Source organism: Pleurodeles waltl, chromosome 9 (assembly GCF_031143425.1).
Source record: "Pleurodeles waltl isolate 20211129_DDA chromosome 9, aPleWal1.hap1.20221129, whole genome shotgun sequence".
NCBI lineage: Eukaryota > Metazoa > Chordata > Amphibia > Caudata > Salamandridae > Pleurodeles > Pleurodeles waltl.
Window position 1 is genome coordinate 784,288,536 of NC_090448.1, and position 15,347 is coordinate 784,303,882.

The 15,347-nt window shown below is 43.1% G+C and overlaps 1 protein-coding gene across 13 annotated transcripts in view; it reads right to left on the reverse strand.

Moving 5' to 3' along the window:
- The window catches only part of NRXN2 (neurexin 2), a 1,698,261-nt gene that overhangs the window by 115,322 nt on the left and 1,567,592 nt on the right, over positions 1-15,347 (reverse strand). For all 13 annotated transcript variants that reach the window (XM_069207996.1, XM_069207993.1, XM_069207988.1 and 10 more), the window contains one exon: positions 5,402-5,573. In XM_069207996.1, the coding sequence (XP_069064097.1) occupies positions 5,402-5,573 (172 nt within the window). The remainder of the gene's footprint in view (positions 1-5,401; positions 5,574-15,347) is intronic.

Consider the following 15,347-nt stretch of genomic DNA (forward strand, 5'->3'; position numbering starts at 1 on the left):
AACCAAAGTGGGAACAACTGCATGCAGTTTATGCAGCTACCTTTTTTTCCCTATCCAGTAGGTTTCCAGACGCCAGGCTTGTTGTCCTCTGGCTTCCGTAGGATGTGCCACTTTCCAAAAAAATCAGGCACGAGACAGTGGGAGAGTCTGCGTGTAAATGTGTGACATTTTTTCATGTACTCTTGGAACACATCACTTTATAGTGTTTTTCGTTAAAGTGAGATATAAACACCCCTGTAAGTTAAAATAGAGAAAATATATCTTAAGGAAAAAACTTCCTCAAAAAAGTGTGTTTGATATGTTGATGGATTTGGTTGTGCCATGTTTGCTGCCAGGTTCTGCCAACTACATTCCATTCACTTACTAGACAGCAGTAGTCTGACCAGTATCCCAGCATGCACCTAAGAGGTCGGTACGAATGCCACCACCGACATCATAAGCAATAGTATATTTGTACAATATACCCATATTTTTGATAACCCCCAATAGAACGGAGGCTCTATTATCCAGAACTCCAAATAACTTGCCAAAATGTGCACTTTGTTGAAGGTGAAAGTGTAGGACTCCCTTTAAGGGCTGGGTAGCAAATATTACTCGCCAATTATGAATGGCCATTTCTTTATACAAGCCTGAGAGTAGTTCTTGGCTTGATATGAATTTATCGGTATCTGGGTCTCATTAAGTCGTGGAATATGTTTCATTTTACTACCCACCTCCGTCCACCAAAAGCCAGGAAAATGGCAAATGGTCCTTATTTTATTTCTCCCCTCTTTGTGGAATGATGAAGCTTGATATCTAAACTCCACTAGGATGTGAAAGACAATTGGCCCCTAAAGTACTTCCTCGGAATGATGAAAGACTTAAAAGTACGCCTCACCCCATCTTCTTATGAAAACTGAAAGCCTGGCATTGAGTACAGCTATCTGCTTAAGTGGGATGAGACTGGCAATGAGTGCAGTAAAAGACAGACCAAAGTGAATGCTATCTCCTTATTTACGAAAAAACTGGCAATGAGTGCAAGATGCCTCCTTATGTGGAAGGAAAATCTTGAAACAGGTAGATGTTATCTTCTTATGTGGGATGCAAGGCTGGCAGTTAGTGCATATTATCCGCTTATGATGGCTGAAAGCCGATAACAAGTGCATTCTATCTCCTTATGTGGAACGAAAGATTGGCAACTGGTGAATGCTAGCACGCTATGTGACTGAAGATTGGCAAAAAATGCACGTTATCTCCTTATGTGGAAGGAAAGACTGGCAATAAATGCATGCTGTCTCCCTAGGTGGAAGGGTACTCTGACAAGTGCATGCTATCCCCTTAATTGGTGTTAACGACTGATAGGGAGTGCACAATATCTCTGTAAGTAGTATGAACAACTGGCAATAAGTGCATGATTTCTCCATATATAGCAGGGTGGACTGACAAGGAGTGCATGCTGTCTCCGTATCTGAGTTGAGAGCCTGCCAACAAGTGTTTGGTGTCTCCTTATGTGGAATGAAAGACTGGCAATGAGTGCATGCTATTTCCTTGTATGGAAGGAAACCTGGCAATGAATGCATGTTGTCGTCATATGTAAATGTGGCAACAAGTAATTACTATCATTTCATCAAAAATGAATAGTTAACAATGACTCCTTAATCTCTTCCTGTGCAGCTTGCAAAGGATTCTAGTCCTATCCTTATGAAGACTGTAAGGCTGCCATCTGGCCCTGAAGTATTTGCTCCTTTAGGATGAAGTGCTAATATACGATCCTTGTTGCATCTGATTAAGAAAGATGAAATGATGACAAGGAACCACTATATCCATTAATGATGTTGAAAGTCTGACAATTAACTATTTCCTTTAGATGGATGAATGATGGAAGGTGGCTTTTGATTATTGTGTTATTACCGTACAAAAGTGTGAATAGTTGACAATCTCCTAGTGATAAATGGAAGGCTTACAAAGAACCTTTGCCAGCTCCTCATAAAAGCTGAAGGCTGACATTTGTTCCTAGTTTCATTGTCTCATTAAAGCAGACAGTGAGGCAAAATAGTGAGTACAATCGCCTTGTGTGGGATAAAAACCTATAACATGTCCTTGTTGCTTCAGTCTACAAAGGCAGAAATTCTGACTACAGGTTGTTACTAGCTCGGTAGGAAGACGAAAGAAAATGGTGTCACCGCAATATAACTTGAATTAGATTCGTCCACAATGATGATGAAATACTGGCAATGACTCCTCATGAGGTGATGGGTTTATGTTGGGATGGTACCAGAATATTGATGGTAGAACATCATATGATATTTTTATTGAGTCCTAAATATTGTTTATGAAAATATCACCCATTGGAGTTAATTATTTTTAACCAATAGGTCAATAGTTTTTCTAAAGATATTTAGGACAGAATATTTATATCAAACCATATTCCTAATATGACATTCTGACATACACCCATAACATATAAACCAAGAGAATATTTTTCTGAGGAGAAACTTACAAACTCCCCAGGAAGAGATCTGTTAAGTGTGTGTGAGGACAAAAAAAAATACCTGTTTAATGAGCTCTTCCAAAGTAGCACCTTTCAGAAAAACAATGATTAATTGTGTCGAAGTGTGCCCAATATAGGTTATAAAGGAGGAGTACTTTATGAGACATCAGAAACAACCTTAGAGATCTACCTTTTAAGAGGCATCAGGAATGATCTCTTAAATAAACATCTTAGAGGTGATGAGAATTTCTTAAATCAAAAGGAATCAGGGTTAAATCAAGACATCTTCTTAAATAAAATTATGTATATTCTCAAAAAATCTTTCTTTAGAGAAACACCAAGGATGAATCTAAAATCTGACATCATAAAGACGTTGAAGGGCAACTATGACATCTACCATAATAGGAATCTCCATGGGGAAGTGAGAAGTTCCTCTCAATGGGACACCGCGGATGAACGAAGAAATCTACCAACATGAAAATGTCCTAGAGAAACTAAGAAATCTCCTGCAATATGGACATTTTAGGGGAACTGGTGAATTCCATTACATGAAGATATCGGGATGGAATGAAACATCTCTCATGTTAGTCACATAAAAGATAGACTTAAAAAAATCTAACTTCGTAGAGAAATGCAAGAGAACTGAACTGTGAAATCTTCCATTCTATAGATCACATACATGAAGTGGACACTATACAGTAAGAGAAGCATCAAAGGAAGTCTACAACATAGCCATCCTAGAGACATCAAAGTGGAAATTAAACCCTTCTACCATATAGAAAACTCTAAGAAACTGATAAACATCTATCAAAGGGATACCACCAGATCCCTAACAAAGGTTTATGGTAATTCCTAAACCTTGTGATGGTTTATCACCAAACATTAATTGAAGGCATGGACATCCTGACTCTGCTCATAACTACTTTCATAAAGCAGGCTTATAAAAATGGAATAGTCCCAATCACCCTCAAACAAATCATTACCACATTCCTCATTCAGAATGCCACAACAGATCTAGATATCACCAAAACACCAAACGTATAAGCCCTACTCTGGTCATTACACTACATTCACCATCATTGAGAAAATTGTTGTTACCCAACTCAAAGCTTACTTTGACAACAAGAGCCTTCCTGGATCAAAATATTCAGGCTTCGACTCTTTCTGGGGCACCAAACCAGCCCACCCCTACACATATAATAACTGCTGTGGTAGTATGCTGCTAAAGCAAGATACGCCTTATAGCTTGAATAATTCTCAACAGCGAACAGAACCTTTATTGGTGCCTCTCAGAAGTGGCAGGAAATTGAATCATAACTCTCAAATATTAATACTTACCATCATTACTGCTTTCATTAGGTCACATGCAGAGGTATACAAGTACACCCACATCTCTCTTTGCTTCTGGACATTGTCTCCACCCTGCACCTTAAAGCCCATATTTGACAATTACCTTCCTCTTCCACTCTAGTGCTCATAAGCCAAGACTACTTACATATCATCAAAACCAATGCTAGGGGTTAGGAAACTTCCTGCATATCACAATGAATGACTAGTTGATGAAAGTGGGGCTCCAGTAATTAAATGGTTGGAATGACTGTTCTTCAGTGGCAAATGTACCACCACACATGTATCCATCCAATCACTCCAAATGCAAATGCAAATTCAACAGCCTAGAGCCACCATTTACTCACAAAAATGTCTCTCCACTTAGGTAAGATTTGTGCTTGCAACATCTGATCACTACCTCGCTTGACTCTGACATTTCCACTCTTTCATCCCTGTTACCAATGATGATGGGAGCTCCCATTAAAATCAAATTTCACTATGTAAACATGTACTTCCTTTAGTTGTAAAAAATACAAAATCTCCTGCCTACAAGTGTTTAGAACATTACTGTAAGTTGTTCCAACAGAAAGAAGTCACGGGACTCACCAACTATCCATTCCTGAAGTTACAAGACTTTCTTCATTATAAAACATTTTATTCCACCTCGATATGCTAAACTTACAAAATACGTCAGCAACAAAATTCAGCATACATTTCTGGATGTGCCCTGTGCTAACACTATTACTTTTTAAACCCTCCAAATGCATTACAGTTTGACCGAAGGTAGACTACTCGGAGTCCATGGATCTAGACGATGACATGCCCCTACATATGACACTCTGCAATGGAGCCAGTTATGTGTCTTCAGAAAAAAAATGTAAAACTCAACTATTCTGATTCCATTGTTCACCTACACCCAGTCGTTTATTCATTCACTCACTAACTCGTTCATTGAATGTTTAACAGCCAAAAACTCTCCAATAAGAGAAATATAAGGACATTTTTCAACATATAGAGACATCAGAGTGGGACCAAAGAAGTAACCCTCTTCAGAGATGCCAGGAAGGTGCTAAGAGTTACCCTATTATTTAAAAAGCCCACCAAAAATCCAAAAATCTCTGAGACGAGAAAGTAAATTTGAAGTAAGGATATCTGGGAGATGTGTCGCCCTAAAGGCACAAATTGGGTAAAAAGGGAACGTTGGAGAGAAGAATTCTAGGTGAAGTCAGTAATCTTATTCAGGTAGCAAAAGAGGAGCACAGACATTCATTTCTTGAAACACCCTGGGAGGAGCTCAGATATATTTCACTGTATCGAAAACAAGCAAGAAGCGTGTGGTATTCATTTACATTAGAAGACCTATTCTTGGATAGATATTTTCTACCTGTAAGCAGAAAGCCTTCAACTATTTACGTAGGTTTACGCCACATGGAATTGATGCTTTACTCATATTTGGCCTCAGTGATCATCCTAATCTTGCAAAGTTTAAAGTCTACACACAAATATTAGCAAAGAATGTAATGATCTGGCTTATGTGAAATAAAAAGGATGGTGGAAGACTGGGTTGTATAAATTGAGGCCATGTTCATGTGCAGCACCTACCTGCAGGGTACCGCTCGTTGACGGGCCAGTTGTCCACCTGCAGTGTTGCATTACCACCACTCCGCGTGAATCTCACCACATGGTATTTGCCATCATTTACTATGACGTTGGTCTCCTCAATTGTGATGTCATCCGTGCCCACGTTGAAGATGACGCCTATCGTCCCTTGGTCCTATTGGAAAAGCACAAAGAAGGAGATGTTTAGAAACTATCCTTTGATGAAATCATTTATGCTCTGTAAGGAGGGGGGTGTAAATTGAATAGCACTTCTTCCCAATCTGAGCAAACCTCCTCCAAGAATACTTTTTCAGCCTTCTAATTATAGTTATTACTAATGTATTTATAAAGATGCATATCAGAAACTTTTCCAAAATGGTTCACATTGATTTCACTATAAATGAACTGTAAAATGCCATATTTTCGATATTAGCTTCTGCATATGCACTTAAACTGATCTGTACTTAGACTCATTTCAAACTAACCACCATCACTCATATATATTTAACATCACAGGATTAAAATCCTGAACAGCAACAAATCCTTCAACAATTAACTCGGACAACCCCGCCACATTCATCTTTCTTCCATTCCGTGAAACACATGTCCACGAGTACCCCATTCTGAACTATGTGCCCCCTCTCCCCAAAATCATTTTGACAAGCACCCTTGTGGACAGCTAGTACTATTTTTGTAAATTAATCCCTCATGTAGTTCAGAGCAAGAAGTGGAACGAAGGTGCAAGGATATAACCAAACAGACAATAGCATTAGGTGACCGATGAATACTCCACTGGGCCAAACTAAGAAGTGATTGACAATATCTTAGGTTGAAGTAAAATTATGGTTGATAGAGTGGACCTCCAAACTCTTTCTTTGTATACTGTAAGCCAGTGGTTCTAAACTTTTGACCTTTTTGGATTCCCACTCAATCATTACTGGAACCTGGGGACCCCCACTGAATCATAATTGGAATCTTACGACCGCAGCCGAAGCAATTTTGATGATTTGAACCACAAAACTATTAATAAATACAGGAAAAAACATTTGTCAAACAAATACAAAAATATGGAATATAATTCCCAAATATAAAAAAAACTAAAGTTTAATTTTAATGGGAAGATCTAAATTCAATTGAGGCCACCCATTGCCCATACTATATTCTGTTTGATGAATGTGTACTGCTCCCATAAATCAATCTGAGGATACAATTTAATTTTTGGCCTCCAATTTCAAATTCCTGGAGATTTACAGAGCATTATGAAATGTACAATGTTCAATTTGGCTCCTTTAGTTATGTACACTTTATTAATCCGTTAATATTATTTAATCTTCTAAGCAGTCGCAGACCCTCTGAATAAGCTTTGCAGGCACCCAGAGGCGACCTGACCAGAGGTTAAGAACTACTACTGTAGGAACAAAGTCTGTCTGACAGCTGCCCAGAACAGACCGATCAAGTTAGTGGCAGTATGAACAAAAGTTAATGAAGAAAGTGACAATGCAGTTGGAGGTGTTAGAAATGGGGTCTTTGGTTGGCATTCAGACCCTGAATAGAGTGAGGGTCTTTGCTTGGACAGGAGGCAGCCCTGTCAAAGCAAGGACCCTCACTCTAGTCAGGGTAAAGGAGAATCACCCTCAGCTAACCCCGCTCCCCCACTTGGTAGCTTGGCACGAGCAGGCAGGCTTAACTACAGAGTGCTAGGTGTAAAGTATTTGTACCAACACACACAGTAACTTAATGAAAACACTACAAAATGACACAAGACCAAAACAACAAAAATCCAACTTACACAAGTGAAGTTATTAATTTAAAAAAGCAAAAAGAGTCTTAAATCCTTGAGAAAACAAGTAAAACACTGTTAGCATTGAAAAGTACCTGGGTAGTGTCAAAATAACTCGCATGGGCGAGTGTGCATAGAAAGAGGTAAGCAGTTCGTCAATTTCTCACCCGCAAGCGAGACCGTGCTTTATTTCTCCTTCTCCGGTCGGGTCAGCGTGTGTTGTTTTTCCTCCCCGCAGGGGAGCGATGCGTCAATCCGGGCAGCACTCGGGTCCGGGCAGGTGTTGCGTCTTTTTTCCACGGCCAGCGCAGTTTGCGTCGAAAATCCTGCCGTGCGGTATCACCAAAACCGTGCAATGTGGGTTGCGACATTAACAGCTTCCATCAGCGGGTGTTGCGTGTTGTTCTTCCAGCTCAATGCATCGGTTTTCCAGCCGTGATGCAGGTGGAGCATTGATTTCTGCCGCAAAGCTGGCGGCGCTTAGTTTTTCAGCCATGTCTCGGAAGGTGCGTCAAATTTTTTTTCCCCGCACGGCGGTCTGTGTCTGGATTTTCAGTCTTGGTCTGCCAGCTTCACTTTCTAAGGCCCCAGGAACTGGATAGGGCACCACTTGGCAGGGCAGGAGTCTCAGCAGAGAGTCCAGGTGCTGACAGGAGAAGTCTTTGATGGCCCTGCGACTTCAACAATAGGTGGCAAGCTCAAGACAAGCCCTTGGAGATTTCCTCACAAGCAGGAAGGCACACAAAGTCCAGTCTTTGTGCTCTTGCACAGGCAGAAACTGCAGGGTAGCTCCACAAAGTCTCAGGCAGGGCAGCTCTTCTCTCCAGCTCTTCTCCAGGCAGAGGTTCCTCCTGATGTCCAGAAGTGATCTGAAGTCTGTAGTTTTTGAGGCTCTTCTTATACCCGTTTTGGCCTCTGAAGTAGGCTTACTTCAAAGGAAAGTCTCTCTTGTTTGTGAAATCCTGCCTTGCCCAGGCCAGGCCCCAGACACACACCAGGGGTTTTGAGACTGCATTGTGTGAGGGCAGGCACAGCCCTTTCAGGTGTAAGTGACCACTCCTCCCCTCCCTCCTAGCACAGATGGCTCATCAGGATATGCAGTCTACACCACAGCTCCCTTTGTGTTACTGTCTAGAGAGAGGTGCAAACAGCCCAACAGACAGGGAATCCAAAAACAGGCAGAGTCACAGAATGGTTTAAGCAAGAAAATGTCCACTTTCTAAAAGTGCCATTTTCAAACACACAATCTTAAAACCAACTTTACTAAAAGATGTATTTTTAAATTGTGAGATCAGAGACCCCAAACTCCACATGTCTATCTGCTCCCAAAGGGATTCTACGCTTTAATCATTTTTAAAGGTAGCCCCCATGTTAACCTATAAGATAGATAGACCTTGCAACAGTGAAAACTGAATTTGGCAGTATTTCACTGTCACAACATGTAAAACACATTAGTATATGTCCTACCATAAACATACACTGCACCCTGCCCATGGGGCTACCTAGGGCCTACCTTAGGGGTGTCTTACATGTAAGAAAAGGGAAGGTTTAGGCCTGGCAAGCGGGTACACTTGCCAAGTAGAATTGGCAGTTAAAATCTGCACACACAGACACTCCAGTGACAGGTCTGAGCCATGTTTAAAGGGCTACTAATGTGGGTGGCACAACCAGTGCTGCAGGCCCACTAGTAGCATTTGATTTACAGGCCCTGGGAACCTCTAGTGCACTGCACAAGGGACTTACCAGTAAATCAAATATGCCAATCATGGAAAGCCAGAAGGGAGCACTCATTGACCATATGGTATACATTTTAGAGGGATGCTTTACAATGTCATCTTTTGTTTGCTGTTTTTATGATGAGCGATTTCCATCCATCCAAGCATGATGATCATCCCATTGAATGTATTACAGGTATCCTAGGGTGTAATGTACTTGTAATATGGTGGAAGAGATATCCGCCATGCTTGTGATGGAGTATTCTGTCCACCAAGCTCTAAATAGAGCCCATAATCTCCAAGGGAGCTGGGATCCTGCTCATCCTATTTTTCAAGTGCATTACATTGACCAATTCTGAAGCAGAGCCTTCACCTCTTTCATGTGTAAAGGACCAGAAGGACCACAACTGTAGATCTGAAGGTTAATGTGGACTTCCCATTCTCCAACCTATCGCTTGAGTCTTGATACCAAGGCTTTTCCCGCACTCCCCTAGCAATAAGGACAATGCTCCTGCTTGTCCGCCCCACGCCTTTTTGAATGTGTTTAGTGTTGCTGCCCTTCAACTAGTGATGAGACTTTGTGAAAATATGCCATACATACACCACATTTAAATACGTCCTTCAAGGACTCCAGCACCTTCCTCCCCTCTTCAGCATTATAGCACAACTCATTTGCATTGCCCCTGGCACAGAGTTATATATTTTATACAATATTTGTGCCCTGGAGGTATCAGGCACCTCTGACATGCTTCAACTCTCCTGTAGAAGTGCTACGGATAGGCTCTTAGGTCTCTTGTCAATGGGATACTGACGTACACGAGCACACCCAGGAGAGGGCGACCAAAGCTGGTCAAAGCCCTTCTGCCTTACAGCAAGGTCGGCTGCGGTATCAGGTCTCTTTATCTATAAATACATTTGTTCCCCCCACCTTCTGCCGGTTTATGAAGATATCTATTTCAGGCCATGTCGCCGTCAGTGTGCCAACAAAAGCAGCTCAGGTAACAGGTGTAGAATCTCTGCAAAAGTTGCCTAACGAAGCAGAAAATCGCGGCTGTGTGGGAGAGGAAGGAATAAAAGGCTAGCTTCCTTTTCATCTCCGGGAATTACAGCTTAAGCCCTTCAGAGGAGTAGGTCTTGCACTCCCCCCACTGAGAGGAACACTTCCGAGATCAAGCGTAAACAATTTACCTTCGGATTAATAATAACAGCCCTGGCAATCAGGTGAGAGCAGGATGTTGTTTCCATGGTGATCTCTGAGACATCGGCTCCTCCATCATTAAAGGAGATGCTGAGGAGAGCTCTATATAGGTGGTGGCAGCAACAAGGGTCAGGAAGTAACTCAGATATGACCTATCCTCTCCCTATATTCAATGGTAACCTTGATCTTGAGTCTTATGACAAAGTCTGAAGAAATGCCATCCTGATTCGAGCCTTTCCTTGACTGTTTGTCATCTACTTCTGATAATCAATTTGGATATGCTTCTGTAAAAGCTTTAGTAATAACTCAATGTAATTACTATCTGTAGGTATCCACTCAAGATTGCTGGCTATCTACTAATTCCAGTTATCACAAACACTAACCACGTACATCGCTACCTAGACCTGTGAATGCTATGAAGAACCCTATGATACATACACATCATTTGTAGCTGGAGCATGCCCTTCAACATCTTGTAGCTAACTTGAGCCAGGTGGTAATTTTAGCTTGATGCTTCTGTGTCCCATCTGGCTCCTCTTTAGGGGATACAGACACTTTTTGCAGCATCAAGACACTTTTGTCCCAGCGACAATCCTACCTAAAGTCTAGCCTCTGCCAATGATATTACTTCTGACGTCTTGTACTTAGTCCTCTTAAAGGGTTAGAAAGATGTTATTCCACATAGGTGTGTATAGTCTGTTCTCTGCACACACTGTTGAGGGGAAATGAAATGATAGCAGAGTTTTTAAATGGCAGCATTTCTGGAACAGAAGCAAGATGTGAATGACTGAAAAAATAGCCGCCATCGTGTGGCATCAGAGTGCTAGGACCAGTGACTCTGAGGGACTGTAATGGAGAAGGCTGCAGTGGGAGCAGAGGGACATTGAGAGGCCTAAGTGGTATCCTGTTGTAGGTCTCACAGGGATAATTAACGGGGGGGGGCTCTCCTTCCTTGGGGGGTGGGGAGAAAAGGGAGCAAGAACAAACAATAAGGGTGTCAAGCCAGCGAAAAAGAGCTCGTTAGGCAGGCAGGAGAAGAATGGGTGTGAAGTAGGGCCTATCAAGGGCCAGCGTACTATTCAAGCTGCTCAATCAATAAGGGACAGAGAGGCGTTAGAGGGAAGCGGCCAGCTGCAGTGGACATATAAACCACCAAATAGCTGCATTGCTGCCAGCCGAACAGGCCCAAGAAGAGAGAAGGAGAAAAGCACTTAGTTCCTGTGAGGCAAGGCAGACCAGCAACAGCAATACGCAGCACATTGCATCAACAGGAGGCACAATTTGGAGCGTAGCGATATGACATCCTAGTGGGCTATCACTAGCCTGGAAGATTCGAAGCAACAGGAGGTCAAGGACCATCTGGATGGACCGCTTACCGTGGTAAACAAGTGAAGTGACCTCCCCACAGCAGATGTAGAGCCCAGAAGGGCAAAACAAGCTTGGACTGAAGGAAGGCACCAGGAAGTAAGTGGGCAAGTGCCACACACTACACTTGAGCAGCAAGCATTAGCTCACCCTCCAGCATGTAAGGAGTATTGTGGCAGCTGGCCTGTTTGCCTCCAGTGCTGCTGCAGAGGGAAGAGTGAGGGAGTAACACAACTAGAGCAAACACTAGACAGTGGAGCACGAGATCCCAGAAGTGGAGGTAGGGCCAAAAAGGGCAAAGGCGTCCGACACCGTATTGCGAGTAGTGTATTAAAGCATAGAAACATTCAAAAAGTCACTTATAAGGTTAGGGGTTAAATTTCCACTCCGAAGGTTAAGGGTTCGAGTACCAGCGTCTCTGCGTCTCAAAAGACATATATAGAGAAAATATTATGACGGTGGATGGTTTGTTGCTCAGACATTGCAGTATGAATCATATTGATACAGTGGCATTATTTCCGAGTTTGAAAGGGCATTACAGTTGGCTTTCACAGGCTACTAAAATCAATCTGCTATTGTGGATATGGACACTGCAGAGAGAGAACCTTGAGGTATACGTAGGACATAGCAAAAAAGAGTCCCTTGTGGCTGAAAGATTAAGGCGTAGTCTCTCATTCCGAAAATTAAGGGTCTCAGTGACACACTCTCAATGGCCATGTGTCACCTCTAAGGTTTTGACAATGGCAAAGAGTTCCACGACTCAAAGAATACACTGAATGCTGATTTCTGATTTGAGAGAGATAGTAAGGTCCCCTTGCTGAAGGGTCCAAGTAACACAACCTTCTGACTGAAGGAGAAAAAAGGGACATATAATTATCCCATAAGCAAAGACCATAAATTGGCGCAAAGGGAAAAAACGAAGAAGCACAATTTGTCATGCAGCCAACACCAGTGAAAGGATAGCTCAGGAGGCAACTGCAGCAGATGAATACACCGATAACAGGGTGGGACCAGATGACAAGCATGACTGCGCCGATAAGGAAGGCTATGAGCCCAGCAGACAGCAAATGGGGCTTAAGACCCAAGAGCAAAGCAATGGCAAAACTCGTATCGGGGTCAGTGGCTGCAAGTTAGGTGGAAAGTGGGAGCTTCAGACAAACCACAAGCAAGAAGAAGGGGTAAGGCAAATACGAAGCCCTCAGAAGTTCCTTGGAGCCGCAAAAGCCAGCATCAGGGCCCAGAGCAAAAGAAGGGCTGGTAAACAGCTGCTACAAGAGCAGAGCTCCGCTCGGACAGTGAAGTTGATTTCCCGAAGGCCATGAAAAGGAAGCAAGTGGGCAGACAAAAGGAAGCCAATGAAAAACAGCAAATAAGCGAAGGAACCCAGCCCAGCGCTTGTGGCCAAGACAGTGGCACTGAGACTGGGCGCTATGCCGGACCAGGAAGACGGGTGAAGAAAGAAGAGGAGGATGATAAGCATGATAGCGTCTGGGGGCTATGAAGGATGTGAATAATGATGCAGCTGTAGGTTTTCACGTACATCTGGAGCAGGTAGACATACGTGGGGGTGTGACCCTATGACAGCATGGGCAAGCAACCAGGTAGGAGCCCCCATTGATGACTGGTGGGGGGGGGACAAGCAAGCTTAGCCAGCCTGTCAGTGAAAGAAAGAATAAATATACACACTCATGCTGTTGGAAAATCAGCAAGCTGGCAAAGATTTGGTGCATGACAAGAAAGAGGAAAAGAAAGAGGGAGATAAAAAGGGTCAAAAGGAGAGGATCATCGATAAGTGTCTGGGCTCAGTCAGCATACTAGCCAGTATGTTTGTAGAGAATTCCCCTACGGCACTCTGGCTTTACAAAACAAAGATACAGGAGGCATGAAAGATGTTTGGTGTGGGCTCGTTAGCTGATCTACTATGGGGGCTTCAGAGTAAAGATGCAGAAATGGTCGGTGATGGAGTTGGCCCACTAGGACATCATGAGACATATACAGAAACATTGTGGTAGCAAGGGAAGAGGTAGTGAAACCTGAACAGCCATTTCAGCAGGTGACAGGAAGTAGAATGCTTGACCCGTCACAGCATGGATTTAAACAGTCTGCAAGAGTCAAGGCACACACACAACCAAAGAACCAGAAAGGACCAGTATTCAAATGTTGGAAATTCAGAAAAGAGGAGGGCACCTTGGCATGAGTGTAATAACTGCAGGAAGGGCCCAACAGGGGAATGCAGATGCCCAAAAGGAACAGCAGGCATGAAAGACCACTTCCCCCTAAAGAAGCACTAGCCATAAGAGATTTCCCCGACACCCCAGGCTCAGGAGTGGTGGACAACCAATTACCTACAGGGGGAAATCTCGTGAAGACATGAGGTAGATCAAAGGTGCAGTTAAAGCATACACCTACATTTTAATACAAGCATTAAGGGGGGCACATGAAAGATTACCACAAGAAAGATGAGGCAAAGAAGTTGGTGGAAGGGTTTAATCTAGGTTTCGTTGTTTCATACACAGGGACGTGCAGCTGAAAATCATGTAAAACCCTTAAACTGGAAGACATAACTCGATCAAGCAGACAAAAAGATAGGGAAAGAGCTGAGACAAGGCAGAGTGACCAGGCCTTTTGAAGTGATGTCTTTCCCAGAATTTATAATGTCCCTATTGGGTTTTGTCCTGAAGAAGGAGAAGGGACAGTTTAAACTAACATACCGCCTCTCGCATCCGGAGGTGGGGTGGGGGTCGGGGTCAGTGAGTGATGACATAGACTCTTTACAGTGCTTAGTCCAATATGCAAGCATAGTTGGAGCCATTGAGCTAGAGAAGGCTTTGGGAAAAGGCACATAGGTGGCCAAGCGGATTTTGAATCTGCTTTTCGTTTATTACAGTTGCACCCAGATAGCTGTAAACTGTTTGGCTTCCAATCTGAGGAGCAATTTTACTTGACGGGTGTCTCTCGATGGGCTTTCCACTTTGTTGTTCATACTTCAACATGTTTAGGCAATTAATCGGAAGGTTACAAGCTAAAATGCCTCGACGACCTCTTCTTTGCAGGTAGATAGGGGTCTATCCGGGCAGAACTCGGTGGGAAGTGTTCATGAGAGTGACCAGAGAGCTAGGGGTGCAGCTGTCTGTGGAGAAAACCGTGGGGCCTGTGCCAGTAATCACAGTTCTGGGGATGGAATGAAACTGATTCAGAAGATAGAGTGCACAGGCCACCAAAACCAAAGGACAAGCTAGAAGAACTGAAAGACACAGTGGCTAGTATGGCAAGAAGGGCTAAAGTAATTCTAAGGGAGGTGCTGTTGCTACTGTTAAAACGGATCTCTGCAGGCTGAATAATCCCACCAGGTACAGAGTTTGCGAAAGGGCTGGCATGGATGACGGGAGGGGGAGAGCAAATCACTACCGCATAAGTTTGAGTGTGGGAGTCTGATCTGACTTGAACAAGTAGAAGGAATTCCTCGGAAGCATGAACAGAATGTCAATATGGAGGGACCCATATGTGTCTAGAACAGTACACAGATGCAATAGGAAGCCTGGGTTTCAGCATCATAATAGGCAGCACATGGTGCGCGGTTAGATGGCCAACAAGTCGGAGGACAGAAGGCGCTCACAAGGAACATAGCCCTATTGGAGTTGTTTACACATTTGGAAATTAAGTAACAAGAAAATCGTATCAAGGTCACACAGCAAAGAGGAGGTACAGGTCATAAACAAAGGTGCAATAAACTGCTGATTGGTGTTCTAGGCCTCTTGAGATGGTTAATGAAGTGCCAGCTGCTAGGCAAGAGAGAACTGAAAGCGAGGCATCTCCCAGGTGATATTAACTCAGTGGCGAATGCTCTTTATTGATTACAGTAGGCAAAATTCTGGAAGTTGACACCCATCC